At 40.1% G+C, this 17,794-nt stretch overlaps 1 protein-coding gene across 3 annotated transcripts in view; it reads right to left on the bottom strand.

Annotated features, from left to right (window-relative positions):
• The window catches only part of fat1a (FAT atypical cadherin 1a), a 146,855-nt gene that overhangs the window by 68,269 nt on the left and 60,792 nt on the right, over positions 1-17,794 (bottom strand). For all 3 annotated transcript variants that reach the window (XM_036583633.1, XM_036583631.1, XM_036583632.1), the window contains exon 5: positions 3,361-3,693. In XM_036583633.1, the coding sequence (XP_036439526.1) occupies positions 3,361-3,693 (333 nt within the window). The remainder of the gene's footprint in view (positions 1-3,360; positions 3,694-17,794) is intronic.

The following is a 17,794-nucleotide window of genomic DNA, read 5'->3' as shown; positions in this document are numbered from 1 at the left end:
AATGTTTGTGAATAAGAGCTGAAGATCTTCATATTGCAGTTTCTGAGCCCTGAAGATACCTAGATATCTATTTTTGCTGTATGTAACGTTATTTAAAGATTGATGGTATATACAGACTGAACAATATGGTAAGAACAGATAAACTGTCGTCACTGCAGAGTTCAGCTGTACTACTCCCATCAGCTCCTTCGTTTATTAACAGGTTGCCAGTATTTTCACAGTATTTTTTCTTCATAGTTGTGGATCAGTAAATGAAAAAAATTAATAAAACAGCTTTGCGATTATTACAGTTCTTCACACTGTCATATTTCCATTTTATACTTGTTTAATGTAATTAGTCAATTCTCAGTTGTTTTGATGTTTTCAGTAATTCACGTTTGTCACTAATTTGCGTTTTTCTTTCTGTTACTGTTCAATTCACATGAACGTGCTAGCTGTGAGCTCCAACACCTGCTCGACACAAATGGATTTGAATGACGGAAGGCACTAACTGTCACAACACCGCATGGAGGGTGGGAAGACGGAGCACGGCTCCGAACACCTGTTGCCATGGCACTCGGGAAGTGACAGATGCCGATGTGTGAACGCAGGAGGAGGTGTGACCGATTTACCACTGACCACACAAACAGGAACGAGCTGCTGACCAAAAAACAAGACCTCCCTCAACCTTCAGAGGAACAGGAACGAATTAGCTGGTACAGATTTTCAGCCATTAGATGTTCAGCTGGGCCTCAGATGCCAAACATGCCTTGATTTGGGGAACCGGAATTGAAATATGGCACTTTACTGCCAACCGTAGTGCAGAATTTCCAATTATTTAGTTTAACATATTGGAAGAAAATACAGTGTAAAATATCAAAATGTGCCTGAACTTTTACACAGGCCGCAATTTGTGTTAAATACAGCCAAGAAACAGTAGTTATGCATTAGAATCCCTGCTTCAAAAACCAGCATAGACCAGTATGGATGGTAGACCAGCAAAATCAGCTTATCACAAAAACATCTCCAAAATGACAACTTTACAGGAGAAGGAAAAAACATACTTTACTTTTAATGTAAGTCAATGGAACCAGACTTTTGTCCAAGTCATTTTGGGCCGTTTCTTTTGGGCCATTCATCACGAAATTTACGTACAACGTAAAGAGCAACAGGCATTTTCAGATTATGACAAAAACTGAAAAAGGTTTTGTTCCAACAGCAGCGTCATGTTATGTTTTGGATGCTGGTCAGCAGCAATGGAAGTTATTATGCTGGTCACCAGCTAAACTAGCATTGTTGTGTTTGGATGCTGATACCAGATAGCAGACAGTTTTGGGCTGATTCTAGCTTTCCTATGTTAGTGTTGGCTGACCACCGGGCAGATGTTAGGCATGCAGGCTAGAATAAAGCCAGATGTTGGACAGATTCATATGTTTTTTTCCTTGTGTTTATATATGTGAGCCAATTCTGGTGTGAAAGGTGTAGACCAGCAATGTAGTTGGGCCACATTTGGGCCACATCCATTAGTTCTTCTCACTTTACAGCATGCAGGCCAGATTTGTTTTCCGACCAACCTAAGGATGTGGCCCACAAGCGGGCCTGACAAATTTTGACAACTGGTATGACCATGACCATGCTGGGTGACCAGTCAAACCAGCACCAGACCAGGATAAACCAACACAAACCAGCTTTTACCACTGACCAAACAAACAGGAACGAGCTACTAACCAAAAAACAAGACCTCCCTTAACCTTCAGAGGAATAGGAATGAATTAGCTGGTGCAGATTTTCAGCCATTAGATGGTCAGCTGGGCCTTAGATGGCAAGGATGTCTTGGATGATCGGCTACATTTGGGGAACTGAAATATGGTCTATTCTGATTTTCACTTAGAAAATCAAAACGTCATTTTTACAGGGGTGCCCAAACTTTTGCACACAACTACTTTTAGACAAGCACAGTGTTTGAGAAGTTTAGTCAAACAGTCTACATTCTGTATTGCCTCAAAACTATGCTAATGTAGCTAATAAGTATGTTACACAAGTAAAAACAGTCATCTTGAATCTTACCTGCATGTTTTTCCATGTTTTATATTAAAACAGAGTCAGGAACCTCATAATCAGGTCTATTAGAGATACCGAACAACTCCGCACAGTTTGAGGCAGGTTTGTGATGATTTGGGCCTGCGGTTAGCAACATGCTAAGTGGCAAAGTCCCATCGCTTGTTAGCTACTTTAGCATCGCAGCTTCAGCCCTAAACTAAAGCAGCAAACTTAGACAGAAACTGTAAATTAGATTTTGTTGCTAACAGTTCGCTCTAAACTGAGGATTCTGCTGAACAGGCACTTCACGGCTTTGTTTTCCCTGTTCTAGCACATCTGTGTCGCCTCACGAAGCACCTGATAATTAGCTGATGTGTTCAATCAGGTGTGTTAGATGAGTGAAAACACAGAACTGCAGACATTAGAAACCATGGTGGCGACATAAATGTGTTCCAAAGGGGTCCAAACACTGTTATGAGACACTGGCCAAAATACTGGAAACGCCAGATCTTTCATTCCGCTCCTGAAAATGTGTCACATTTTAAGCTACTGTTCAGAGGTTTAGAATCACCTGTCATATTAATGACATATTTTTAAGTATTTTTACGTTATTTTTTCCTGATAAATAATGTGACATATAATTTTATGAGAATCATTCTGCATATTATTTTATTACCTTTGTAAGAACTTTGTTCTAGATATCAAGCTTATTAAAATTTCATTCTGGATACTAACTGTATTAGGAATTTATTTTACAAATTGATTGTGCTAGAACTTCATTCTGGATATTAATTCATTACAACTTTCTGGATGTTAATTTTATTAGAACTTCATTCTAGATATTAATTTTATTAGAATTTCATTTTGGATGTTAATTTTATTAGAATTTCATTTTGGATGTTAATTTTATTAAAACTTGACTCTGGATGACAATTTTATTAAAACTTCATTCCGGATGTAAATTTCATTAGAACTTTATTCTGGGTTTTAATTTTCTTAGAACTTTATTCTTGATATTAGCTTTATTAAAATTTTATACTGGATGTAATTTTTATTAGAACTTCTTTCTGGATGTTGATTTTTTTAGAACTTTACAGCTCTGTTGTTCATCATTCTAGATGTAGGAATATTAATAACAGCTGCCTGCTAATTATGCTAATTATACTAGCCTTATTAGAACCATATATAGAACAGCTTTATATACGTTATGAATTATAGAAAACACTGATTATAAACTTCAGTCGTCCAGTCTTCACATGCAAGTTTTGTGGCCATAGCAGAATAATTCATCATAATGTATTTACTAATCGCTAACTGCTAAATGCTAATGGAGTCTCTCACCGTGAGGATGTCGTACTCTCCGGCCGAGGAGACCTTCTTGGACGAAACGAGGCCGGTTTTGGGTTCGATGAAGAACTTGCCCTGCTCGTCTCCCTCCTCGATGCTGTAGGAGATCTCGGCGTTGGGGCCGTCGTCCCGGTCGGACGCGATCACACGGTAAACGGGGTCGCGCCGAAACGACTTCTCCGCCTTCTCCACCTTCTCCCGCTCGGGCAGCTTGATCTTATACACCTTCTCCATGAAGACCGGACGGTTATCGTTCTCGTCCAGAACCTTTACGATCACCCGCACCGTGGTGGACCGGGCTGGCACTCCGTGATCCGTCACCGTGATCTGTTGGGAAAAGATCAATTAAATATATTTTACTCATTTTCTTGCAGTTTGTGTGGTTTTCTTGCGTTCATTGTGACGAGTATTTGGATTTATGTATCAAAAATCAATCATAATTCATTTTTACATTTTTACATGACCCTATTTTCCATTTTTCTATAGCATTAAACAGGCTGTTCTTACTGTCTTACAGTCTTTAAGACTAATATATGTAAATAACCTCTGACTGGTTGTCCTGTAGTGTGCAGTCCAGGTAGAACTACATTTTTTTCTTTCCTAACTTTAAAAACTCACTTTGAACAGTGTGACTGGGCAGGGCTGGAGGGCTGTGGGCCCAGTAGGGGGATATATGTACATGTGCTGGTCTTTTCTGACATCACAAACAAAATGTTTTCAAAACAGGTTGGTTTTTCAGCTTTTTTCTATATATGGACAGCATGCAAAAGTTAGGGCACCCTTGGTCAAACCACATTTTCTTGCTTTTCTAAGTGAAGCTCAGTTAACACAGGTGCCCAAAACTTTCACATAAATCTACATGTTTTATCCCCTTAAAATCACAGATTTATTACATACTAAGGCTTATTATTTAGTAACTACAGGGACTTCAATGCAAACTGGCTGAGTTATTCTTAGGTTATAGAAGTGTGTAATAAACCCTTGGGCCCACCGTTGGGCCCTCTTCATTTAAAGGTTAACCCTTAGGGGTTGACGAATGCACTGGCGCATCAAATTAGATCTTTGTGATAACCCAGCACAGAAACAGTTCAAACACTTCCTGAATCTGTAGAGCCGCCCTTTCCGTTCCATCTTATCACCAGATCATACGACAATCACATCCAGAGTTATGAGCCTATGAAGAGGGGCTGAGATACACGTCATCTGCCTCTCACCGTGTGGAACTGATGTATTTGTGTGTCCGTCTACATTCTGTGTGAAACTGACCAATGGACGCTCAGGAAATCTCTAAGGACTGACCATCACGCCGGAAACCCTTCATTTTTGTTTGGTCGGCACGAACGCAGACACAAAACATTATTTACAGCTGCTGAAGTTGCTGCAGCGGTTTTGCAAAGTAGCGATGACAAAAACATTTATCTACTATTTTATTCATACAATCACTGCTTCTGTGATCCTGAGACATCGCTAACCTCATTTCGAGGAAACCAAAACAATCCGTCCACATGAGTAAAGCTGTGTTTCCACAAGAGATATTAAGAATTTCTAAAAACGGATTTAAATTTTTCAGCTTTAGGGCTGAATTATCTCGTTACACAGAGCTCCAGGTCAAAAAAAACCTCATTACAGAGAGAGCTGAGATCGTTCTGAATCTCTGGGTATCATGTCGTATACAAGAGCCTTTAAAGTTGCATTTAAGAATACATACAAAAATTACATACAAAAAAACAAATAAAAAATTACATACAAAAATCAAGAAATTGACTTCCGACCCCAGAGGGTTAAACCAGTGTCATACCACATCAGAGTTCGATCAAAAACACAGCGTTCCATATTACGGGCCCTTTAAAACTACCAGCTGACTCTTAGATGTTGCTGGCGATTACAAAAGCATGCTGCAGTTTTATGCTGCAGCTGATAATTGCTACTGTCGGTCGCTCTGAAGAGAGGCTGTCAGACGAACAGAGAGTGATATAATGAGGAGAGAGATGAAGGAGAGAGCAGCAGAGAAAGCGACACAAAATAACAGAGCAACGGACCAGACGTTTGTTTTCAATAAAAAGATGTACTTTGACGAGGGAAAGAAACGCCGCACAAAGAACTGACAGCTCTGAGGGTCTTTTCTTCATCTGAGATCAGGTCTGCTCTTCTTATGAGAGTTCAGGATTGAGCGCACCGATCTTAAAGAGGCGCTCCGGCCAAAATAAAGCATGTAACTGTCACTGCATCTGTTCTAGACATGCCTACTCACACTGTTACAGTAGCCTTTAGAGGGACTTTGCAGTTTACAGGCTATGAAAACACCCTTCTGATGGTGTATCTTGAAGATGAAAGCAAGTACAACTGCTCTGAGGGTTATTTTGAACAGTTGTTTTCTCGTTAGCTGGAGAAAAAGGCAGCGTATCCAGGAGATTTTTCCAATTTAAATGCAAATTTGAAAATGCATTTTTTTTTGCATTTCTAGCATGAGTGTGCATTATTTTACTACATAATTCAAATGCAAAATGTATATTTGCATCTGCATTTGTGTATATGATGACTGGAAAAGCCGTCTTTTTGAAATTTTATTCTGTTTGTCTTTATGGTCTGACTGGCATATTCAAAATTTGCAATTGCATTTTAATTTTGGCAGAGTGCGAGGAATTGCAATTGCAAATTTTACTGTCAACAAGACTTCGTGTTAATCAAACGCTGCGGGTGGGACATTGGGAGGGGCTTGTATACTGTGGGGCATGTTTTGAGAGGAAGTCTGTATATTAAAACGTATTAAAAATTTGCAGTTAATTAAAACGCAATTGCAACCCTGCTTGCAATTGCATTTTCACTGACAACAAGACTTCCTGCCAATCAAATGCTGTATGTGGGACGTTGGGATTGGCTTTTTAGTGCGGGGCGTCTTTTAAAAGAAAGCAACAAAGAAAGTCTAAACTATGGTGGTACTGGAGTCACGCTAATGCTAGCTTGGTTGTGTTTATTAGCCTATAGATAAGTGGCTAGGCTAGCAGAACTGGTTGGCACCACAGGGATGTGACGTTTCCAATGGCTGTATGTATTTCTGCAAAGACGGTGCAACAAAATACTGTATTTTATGACAAATAACATATTAAACTCTAGTTTTTGGCCCTTTTGAGCAGCATTTTCACTCAGTTTGAAAGGAACAGTTTAGTGAAACATCTTCTCGCTTCTACCTCAAATGTAGCCAGTCAGCTAAACATGTTTGGTGTCTGATGTTTTGTATTGAAGCTGCGAAGCTAAAGTAGCCAACAGGTAAAAAAGGCATCAATTAGCATCATGCAAACTGCTTGCCGTCTTGTTTTTGTGGATGCTGACTCTTTTTTTTGCCGTTGCGAGTGGAGACACGGTGGGTCGTCTTAAAAAGTGCTTGGATTTCCTCCCTCGCGCCTCTAATGTCAAATAACTGCGAAGCCCAGGAGGCGCTCGGTGTCAAAATGAACATTTCCAATTAGAGCCGCAACATGATGGCCAAGCAGGAGAGAGAGAGAGAAAGAGAGGCAGAGAGAGAGAGACAGGACAATAATAGACTGTGTGTGCACGGCGCCGTCCCGAGAGCTGGAGCTGAACGAGTGATTGAAAACATTCATTATGCGGCGCAGCAGAATCAATCGCGCACACGGAGCCGAGGAAAAGTCCTTTTCTCCGTTTCTCGTGGCGACGGGGGCCGGCCGTCCTTCGCTGAGTCAATTGGCTGCCAAAATGGAAGTAATTCCCCCCGAGATCTGCTGTCAAGACTCGCAGCTCAAACCTCCACGAAGCCACGGGGGCACAAAAGACCACCACGGACTCCATGAGCCCACTCAGTTATCGGCAGCGATGAGAGGAGCGTCAGAATGCTATGAGTTATTTCTCAGTCGTGGCTCAGAGAAACCAGAGGAGAAACTCGACTCACAGCGCAGATTATAAACCTTCATCTGTGTCTGTGAGTCGAAGAGGAGGAGACTCTGATGAGCTGAACTGATGGATGTTGTCGTTGTTTAAAGTCTCGTTTTGTAGAAAGAAAAAACCTTTTTCTGAACTTTTTGATGCAGAACGTTAATAATGCAGCTGGAGCTGATCACGAGCAGAGAGAGAGACACAGAGATACAGAGAGAGAGAGAGAGAGAGAGAGAGATACAGAGAGAGAGAGAGAGAAAGACAGAGAGAGAGAGAACAAGAAAGAGGAATAAAGAGAGAAGGGGAGAAAGAAAAGAAAAACAGAGAAAAGAGACAAAGAGGGTGAGAGTGAAAAAGGGAGAAAGAGAGAGAGAGATAATAAAGAAAGAGAGAGAAAAAGAGAGGGAGAGAGAGAAGAGAGAAAGAAAAGAGAGGAGTGACAGTGAGAGAGAGATGGGAAAGAAAAGGGAGAAAAAGAGAGAAATAAAAGAGAGAGGAGATAGAGGAAGAGAGAATGCGGAGAAAGGAAAGAGAAAGAGGAGAAAGAAAGGAAAGGAAAAGATATACAGTAACTGAGAGAAAGATAACGAGAGAGAGATAGGAAAGAAAAAAGAGAGAAAAAGAGAGGAAGAGAGAGAGAGACAAGAGAAAGGAGAGAGAAATGGGAAAGAAAAGAGAAAAAGAGAGGGAGAGAGAGAGAGGAGAAAGAAAAGAGAAAAAAGAGAGAGATGGGAAAGACAAGAGAGAAAGAGATAGAGAGAGAAGGGAAAGAAAAGAGAGAGAAAGAGAGAAATAAGAGAGAGAGAGTGGAAAGAGACAATGAGAGGGAAGAGAAAGGAAAGAGGGAAAGAGGAGAGATAAGGAAAAGGAAAAGATAAGAGATCCAGTAATTAAGAGAAAGAGAATAAGAGAAAGAGAATAAAGGACAAAGAGAGAGGAGTGAGAAAGAAAAAAGAGAGAGAGGGAGAGAGAAAGAAAGCAAAGGACAAAGAGAGAGGAGTGGCAGCGAAAAAAGAGAGAGGAAAGGGAGTGAAAGAAAAAAAAGAGACACAGAGAGAGAGAGAAACAGCAAAGGACAAAGAGAGAAGAGTGAGAGAGAAAAAAGAGAGAGGAAAGGGAGATAAAGAAAAGGAGAAAGAGAGAGAGAGAGAGACAGCAAAGGACAAAGAGAGGAGTGAGAAAGAAAAGAGAGAAAGAGAGAGAGAGAGAGAGGGAGCAAAGGACAAATAGAGAGGAGTGAGAGAGAAAAGAGAGAGAGAGAGAGAGAGAGAGAGAGGGAGCAAAGGACAAATAGAGAGGAGTGAGAGAGAAAAGAGAGAGAGAGAGAGAGAGAGAGAGAGAGAGAGGGAGCAAAGGACAAAGAGAGGAGTGAGAGAGAAAAGAGAGAGAGAGAGAGAGAGAGAGAGAGAGAAACCTCCTCCTCCTCCTCCTCCTCAGGTCTCTCTCCTCTCGTGATGAGTCTGAGGGTGAGTCACTCTGCAGATCAGCTGGGTCAGCGCTCGTCTGTCCTGCGGCGGTATTTCTGTAGAACTGGGCTTCGACAGTAACAGACGCTCCTGTTTCCGTGTTGTTTTTTCAGTGACTGTGAAGCTGAATTACCTTCCTAATCAGTGATCTGAACACAGACGACTGTTTCAGGTGATTCGCTTTACTGCGCTCGGCGCAGCGACACACACACACAGAACGCCCGCGAGAAGGTGGTCTTAACAGGGGAAACTTTTTGTCTGTGACATTTTCAAAATCGCAGAATAAACACCGATGTTTTACCAGCAAGGTGCGTTAAAAAGGTCAGGAACAGACACGGCAGAACAGAGAATGAGTTTTACTTTAAAAAACAAAGGTAATCTGGTAAAGGAATCTGTGATGTGGGTTGTTTTTAATAGGTACTCAGCTCGACTGGCACTCTTACAGCTTAATATCCATACGAAATACTGCGCAAAAGCCAGAGACCCTGCATTCATTTAATTTCCGCTTATAATGGAAATTCTGTACAAGTTATTCATTTTTCAGGAGATATTTCTGAGAAGATTAGATCAAAGATAACCCACTTGGATAAGGAAGGGAAAATGAGACTCCTAACAACCACCTGGAAACACCGAAACTACCACCGTCAGATAAACAGCACTTAAAGCTTTCATCTCTGAGAGAGAGGAGAAAATCAAGCTGCTTCAGATCTGAAAACATCCACAGGTGTTTCTGTCCATCCTTCCACTGTGAGAAGACGACTCAGCGCTGTGGGTCTGAAAGGATGTGTGGCTGATAAGAAGAACCTCACTGAGAAAAGGAGACGGACACATCAAACAAAGAAGCTGGACAATGGACTGACCACCCCAGAGTCCAGCAGCCAGCTGCACCAGCTGAACGTAAGTTTGATCGTAAGTTGGGGTGTAAAGTCGGTCCTAAACCTCAGACGCTTACGGTACATCTCAACTAGTACAGCGTAAAGTGATCGTAGATCAAAACACTGAGTGTGTTTACACATACTCAATAATCCAATCATAATCAGATTTCTGCAGTTATCTGATTATTCAAATGGTCATTTAAACAGCACACTCCAATCGAATCCAATGGAAATCCGATTAAGAAAGCCGATAAAGGGAGCTGGATTTTAGCTCAGTAATCAGATTTCAAACATTGACTTTTACCAATGTTTTGTCAAGCTGTCCAACCTAGCAACAGCTGCTAAGAAGACATTTGTGGGCAGAGCTTGGACAGACCGATTATTCACCTGCACCTGTATGGTAAGTGGCCAGCGAGTGCAGGTACAGGGCAGGTGTTTGTAGTGGTATGGCTGTACTGTCCGGTCCGTGTGTACGGCTGTACTGTCTGGTCCATGTGTACGGCTGTACTGTTCGGTCCGTGTGTATGGCTGTACTGTCCGGTCCGTGTGTACGGCTGTACTGTCCGGTCCGTGTGTGCGGCTGTACTGTTCGGTCCGTGTGTACGGCTGTACTGTCCGGTCCGTGTGTGCGGCTGTACTGTTCGGTCCGTGTGTACGGCTGTACTGTCCGGTCCGTGTGTGCGGCTGTATGTCCAGTCCTGAGTGCAGCGCTGCTGTTCGAGCTGTTCAGACTCTCACAGGCGTCCTGCTGAGTCCCGTCTTAACCAGCTTCTCTTAAACAGGTCATTAATTTGGGGAACGTCTTCAGCCTGAGCTCTGAAAACACCCATTAGGGCTGTTTTAATGGTGGAGTTCAGCACGAGCTGAGACACGCAAAACACACATACACACACACACACACACACACACACACACACACACACACACACACACACACACTCACACACACACACACACACACACACACACACACTCACACACACACACACACACGCTCCCCGCATCAAAACAGTCACACGTCATTTGTCGTGGACGGTGATTAAGACTGTAATGTGTTTTTGTTTTTCAGAACCGTCCAGGGCTGAACAGACCAGTCCAGCAGAGTTAGAGAGAGAGAGAGAGAGAGAGAGAGAGAGAGAGAGAGAAAGAGAGAGAGAGAGAAAAGGGAGAGAGAGGGATAGAAGAAAAAGGAAAGAAAAGGGAGAAGTAGAAACAAAAGAGAGGATGAAGAAAGAAGAGAGAGAGGTAGATAGAGAGAGAGAAAAGGAGACAAGAAAAAGAATAAGGGAGAGAGAGAAGGAAAGCAGAAGAGATGGAAGAATGGAAAAGAGGCATTAAGAAAGAGAATGGAGGGAGAGAGAGAGTGGGAAAGAAAGAGTGATTAAGAGATAGAATAAGAGGGAGAAAGAAAATGAAGAGAGACAGAAAAGCAAGAGAGAGGAATATAGAGAGACATAAAGAGAGAGAAGGGAGAGACAGATAGAAAGAAAGGGACAAGGAGAGAGGCAAAGAGAAGGAAGAGAGAGAAAGAAAGAGACAGAAAGAGAGAGAGATACTCATTTATACAGAAGTCCAGAGAGGCCATCAGCTGTTGCTATAACTTTCTGGATTGTTATCCTGAGGTAACGAGTCAATTATCTTGTGATTTTAAGATAACAACTTTGTTATCTTGAGATAATAAGATAATTTACTTGTTATCTTAAGATAACAACTTTGTCATCTTTCTATTTTGAGATCACAAGATAATTAGCTCGTTATCTCAAGATAACAACTTTGTTATTTTGAGGTCACAAGATAATTAACTCATCATCTCAAGACAACAACTTTGTTATCGAGATCACAAGATAATTAAACTGTTTTCTCAAGATAAGAACTTTGTTATTTTGAGATCACAAGATAATTAACTCATTATCTCAAGATAACAACTTTATCTTTCTATTTTGTTACCTTTCTATTTTGAGATCACAAGAAAATCAACTAGGTTATCTCCAGACAACAACTTTGTTATTTTCAGATCAAAAGATAATCAACTCATTATCTCAAGGTAACAACTTTGTTATTTTAAGATCACAGGATAATTAACTCGTTATCTCAAGATAACAATACAGCCTACCTCATGGCCTCTCCAGACGTCCGTACATTTATACCCATGTACTCAGCTTTCTTTAGATTCCTAATCCTTATGAACTTCTTTACTTATTTATATATTAATGATAACTCAATTTAACATGTATCGTACAGCTTTGGCAACACAGGCTAATAACCTGCCAATACAGCATCATCGATCTGATATACATATATATATATATATATATATATATATATATATATATATATATATATATATATATAAAGAGAGAGAGAGAGAGAGAGATAAGGGAGAGATAGGGCAGAGAAAAGGGGTAGAAGGGCAGACAGACAGTAGAAAGAGAGCTCCTCTATGTTCAGCTCTGTTTTATATAAACAGCGGAGCTGCAGAGCCGTAATTACAGCCGACACTCAAACGAGCCTCTACATCAATTATAAACACAGATCTGGGCTGGAGCTCCGTCTCTAATCAGGGCGACGGGGGGTGAAGACGGGGGCGCACGGTGGAGCCCACTCTGATCCTGAAGTGTGTACGTCTGTGTGGGTGTGCGTGTGTGTATGAGACACGGAGTACAGACAAAACATTCCTCCATCATCCCTCCATCATCACCCCCGTCTGACACAGAGAGAACCACATTAAACAACAGTGTTTGTCCTCAGTGAACACAGTTTCTCATTCCTGTCAGTTTAAAGTGCTTCTAACCTGCCCTGAACTCCAGTTCTGGAACCAAAACAGTCACGAAAACGGCTCAAAAGGGTAAAACGGCTCAGCGACATCACATCTCCCTCGTCATGCACTGCTAAAAATGGTCTATTGTCATGTAAAATTAACTTAAATATTATCAATAAATCTAATATGTCCCCTGTTGAGATTGTTGTAAGCTCAGTTTAAGATTATTTATTTTATTTCTACACCTTATTTACTTGTTTTAAGTGAATTCATTAAGTAAAATGATTAGAAGTAAGAAATGTGCAAAATTATCTGCCAGTAAAGTGAGATAATTTTGATTGATAAAATCACCTAAAACAAGTAAAAAGTGTACAGAAATAAGCCAAATCTTAATCTTATAATAGGTGCACGACCATCTCAAAATGGGAAATATGAAATATATCGACTAGATTCAAAATGATTTCACTTGACAAGATACTATTTTTTGCAGTGTGAATTACGAATGATTATTTTAACGCAATCACTGATCACTGAGATTGAGAAACAAGAGCTTAATTTTCCTGCGCGAATGAAAAACTACAAGATTATTTTAACACATTCACTGATTTCCTAACACAAAAACCATAATTTCGCTAATAGACTGACAACTTTCCCTGCTGAAAAAACACAAAGTGTTTCTGTTGGTTCCTGATGTGTAATGTCTTTTGGCTAAATCATCGGATTTCTGTAGTTATCTGATTATTCATATGGTCATGTAAACAGCTGAAATTTTTTAGAATGGAGTAAAGTCCAGATATCTGATTTAAAAATCTGATAAATAGAGCTGGATTTTAGCTCAGTGATCAGATTTCTCAGTGCATGTAAACTCTTACTCTGATTTCTTTGGGATTTCTTAGATCAGAGTAAAGTCTAGAAATCCGACTCAGAAATCCGATAAAGAGAGCTGGATTTTAGCTCAGTGATCAGATTTCTCAGTGCATGTAATCTCTTACTCTGATTTCTTTGGGATTTCTTAGACCAGAGTAAAGTCTAGAAATCCGATTCAGAAATCCGATAAAGAGAGCTGGATTTTAGCTCAGTGATCAGATTTCTCAGTGCATATAAACTCTTACTCTGATTTCTTTGGGATTTCTTAGACCAGAGTAAAGTCTAGAAATCCGATTCAGAAATCCGATAAAGAGAGCTGGATTTTAACTCAGTGATCAGATTTCTCAGTGCATGTAAACTCTTACTCTGATTTCTTTGGGATTTCTTAGATCAGAGTAAAGTCTAGAAATCCGATTCAGAAATCCGATAAAGAGAGCTGGATTTTAGCTCAGTGATCAGATTTCTCAGTGCATGTAAACTCTTACTCTTGATTTCTTTCGGACTTCTTAGATTGGAGAAAAGTCTAGAAATCTGATAAAGAGGCTGGATCTTAGCTCAGTGATCAGATTGCTCAGTGTATGTGAACTCTTACTCTGATTTCTTTCGGATTTCTCAGTCTGAGCATGTGTGAAAACAGGCCACAGTACCGGAAACACGCGAGCAGCGTTTAACATATATTTTCAGGTAAAGTGTTTTTTAAGCTTTGCTTGTCTGTATAAATGAATAATGATAAATAAGTATTTTAACATATTTGGTGACTGTTCACCTCAAAACTGTTCTTTATCTATTAGCATGTTAGCTACAGTACAGCCATGTTGTACCAGCTTCAAATATCTCTGTGATGTATGAATTATGAATGACTAATTTAACATATGTGCTGATATTTCAGCATAAAACTGTTACCACAACAGTCCCAGGGGTCCCAGTTCACCAGCACTACATGTGTATATATGGAGTCTTACAAGCTGACAGACATTACTGTGCTGCTACATTAGCATTATTAGCTTGTCTATAATTCACTTTGCATTACCATTCTAAGCCCCACGAACGTCTACAGAGTAATTTCTATGAAAAAGCTTTGAAAACTGGCAAAAATGATGTTACCGAGGAAAAAACACGGCACTAATAAGAGCTCAACCACAGGAGCAGCACAAACAGCATTAGCAGCGCAGAACCGGCGGTGTTATCTAAACTAGGCTCTCCAGGACTTCGGTCTGACAGGTCTGCATGTTAAACAGCAGGGTTTCTCCAGGATTCAAACACAGGAGCGCTGGTGAGGGCGGCTGTTGCTGAGTGTGAGTTTTCTAGCTGCTAGCTTTAGCGTAGCTGCAGAAACAGAGGCAGCATGGCTGCTGGACCGGGCAGCTGAGGCATGTCCCAACATGTCCATATACAACAATGTATACAAGCCCTCCACCCGAAACCCTCCACCTTCCCCCTCTATCTCTGCCCCACTGTCTACCCCTCACTGTCCCACGCTCTGTCGCTCTTTCACTGACCCTTATTTTATCGATTGAGAACGCAAACAACACTGTTTCAGGGCTGCCTGGTGCACTATTTCACAGTTTTAGTCACTGTTTTAGTTTAGGAGCCTGTTTTATTTTTGACCATATAACATTACTTCTGTCAATACTTTAAGAATTATTAGTACTTGTAGCTCCTGAAAATCAGAATTTTTGTTCTGACCGTAAAAATTGTATCAGTCAATACTTTCAAAATTGGCATCAGTACTGTTTAAATTGTGGTTGTATAAAATTATATCTGTAGATATGAGAGACAGGATTTTTATCTCTTAAAAAATCGGTACTGGTACTGTTTAAATTTTGACAATATGTAATTATAACTGTATATTATCAGATTTTTAAAAAATAGCTCCTGAACTTTTCAGTACTATTTCGTTATGACCATGCAAAATTATAATGGCCAATTTTTTCAAAATGATCAGAAATGTCAGCTGATAAAATCTGTATTTCTTACATTTAGACCATTTAATTATAATTGTGAATACTATCAGGATTATCTAAATTTTTAGCTTTTTTTTATTTTTTCATTAATTAATTGCAAATTATAATTTATAATTAAAAGAATTACCAAATTTTTTACATCATGAAAAATCTGTGTTGTTTAAATTTTGATCATATATAAAATCATGTGGATAATATCAGAATTATCTGAATTTTTAGCTTTTTAGCTTCTTTTAAAATTATAGTAATCAATATTATCAGATTTATCAGAATAAATCTGGGCTCTGGAATCTATTTGTCCTAAAAAACAACCTGCGGGGCTTCCTGGCCTCAATCTGACCCCCTACTTTCCCGAGCAGCTTTACCCAGCAGGAGTGCACAGCCCCCTGGGGAAGAAGCTAAGCTGGGGGGAGGTGGGCTGGAGACCCCCCGGAGAGGAGATGTCAATACAGGACTTCCTCATGCTGAACCCATACCAACTTAACATTGTTGCTATGACTACTGTAGGCCACCAGGACAGAGAGAGAGAGAGCATTGCGATGCTGTGGAGCATTCTTTGTGAGACTATTATGAAAAATACATTAAATATATATTTACATGTAAAATTTGGGATTTTAATCCACTGCTGATCTTTTTATGCTCCGCCCACAAACGTGCTCTTTAGTAGCTAATCTGGACTTACAAAACTAACCTATTCAACCTAAAGACAAAGTGTAACGTAACGCAGAAAAAACGTTTTTATATATAATATGTAAATGATTCCCAACGGATCGTTACAGTATTTGTTTTGAGTTGTAACATAACGTTGAAGTTCCAGTTTAACCCACTACTTTATTATGAAAGCAATTAAAAAACATATTCGATTCACTCGTGCAGGGGGCCTTTTGGTTTATGTTGCCTTGAGGCAACATTGTGTGACAATGGGAAGAAATTACATAGATCCATGTTCCCTGACTTGTGACTGCCTAAATCCATTCCACTATCACACACTGTTGCTTCTAGGCAACAAACATATTTCTGCAAATTCTCATAACAAGAAAAATCGATACTGAATGTTAATAAAGAGGTTAAAAAGTGTCCACTAAGAGATAGTATGACCAAGTACATGCTTTTTACTGACTTACTCAAACTCTTATCGTTGTTTTTAAATATGTATAATGTTAGTGTAAAGTGAGGAAAATGGGTTTGTTGCCCAGAGGCAACATCGTGCAATTAAGGGTTAAAATGCTACTCTGCCCAGCTGGAGTGTTTAAACTAATGGACACTAGTCCGGTTAGAAATGACCATAACAAATTAGCCACTGGGCTAATACCTTCCTGATAAAAGATGGTTCTTCAAGGGTTCTTTAGTAGAAGGAGTTCTATATGGGACCATTTCCAATCTTAATGGTTCTTTGCATTGTGAAATGGTTTTTCAATGTGTTGCAACCTTTTTGCAAGTATTTCTAAATAGCACCAAAAAAGGGTGCATGGAAATGGTTCTACATAGAATGCATGGTCCTACATAGAACCCTTCTTCCTTCACTAAAGAACCCCCTAAAGAACCACCTTTTTTTAAGTGTGTAGCCTGATTACACGACATTTCACATGCATACAAAACAAACGTCATTTTAACGTAAGAACACTTACAAGATACCTAAAAACAGGTTTCACTGATCAGCTAACGTTATTTAACGTTTTAACGTTTAACAAACTACAGAATTCCACACTGGCAACAATAGCGACAAAAGAACGTATTCGTGGGCGGAGCCTAAACAGCCATTTCTCCACATAGGACTGTAAGAACTTTACTGCACTGTTTGCAAACGATGACACTGTTTTTCTAATCTCACTCGCTGTTCTTTCATATGTTGTTTGCTAATGAATCTAAATATCTACACTTTTAAATCTGATGGTTCTTCGAGGGTTCTTTAGTAAAGAAAATGGTTCTATATAGAACCATGAACACTCAAAGAACCCTATGCATGATTAAAGGGTTCTCTGCATTGTCAAAGGGTTCTTCAGATTGATGGAGAATGTGTTGAAGATGGTTCTTGTAACACCGAAAAGGGTTCCACTAGTGTCACAAGCCAATTTGGTACTATATAAACTCTTTTTGCTAAAAGTGCAGCTAAATCTGTTCATGGCAGTAAAGCTTACTGAACTGAGCTGGAGTAAGAGAAAGTAGAGAGAGAGAGAGAGAGAGGAGAGAGAGAGAGAGAGAGAGAGAGAAAGAAAGGATCCGGATCTCTTTTCTCCGTTTCCTGAAGAGTTTTCCTGCAGTCTGACTGATCAGACGCTCTATACTCAGACATTAACACCTAAAACGCCAATTACAGCACAAACAGAACCACAGACACCAGTAAACAACATCCGCTAGAGCTCCGACACAGAGGGCAACAAGACTCACTCTCCCCCTGACTCTCTCTCTTCCCTCTCTCTCTTTCTCTCTCTCCCTATCTCACTCTCTCTCTCCCTCTCTCTCTCTGATAAACAGGCCTCTTTTATTAGCCTAAACGAATTTAATCAAGTAGAAATCACGGCGGAGCCAAGCAGAGCTCGGCTAATATTTAGCAGAGAGGAACTGTTGACTCTGAATAATCACAGCGAGAGAGAGAGAGGGGGGGGG

The sequence above is a fragment of the Colossoma macropomum genome, unplaced genomic scaffold (assembly GCF_904425465.1).
Source record: "Colossoma macropomum unplaced genomic scaffold, Colossoma_macropomum, whole genome shotgun sequence".
NCBI lineage: Eukaryota > Metazoa > Chordata > Actinopteri > Characiformes > Serrasalmidae > Colossoma > Colossoma macropomum.
The sequence above is the reverse complement of the archived record's forward strand: the minus strand, read 5'-3'. Positions and strand labels throughout refer to the sequence as shown.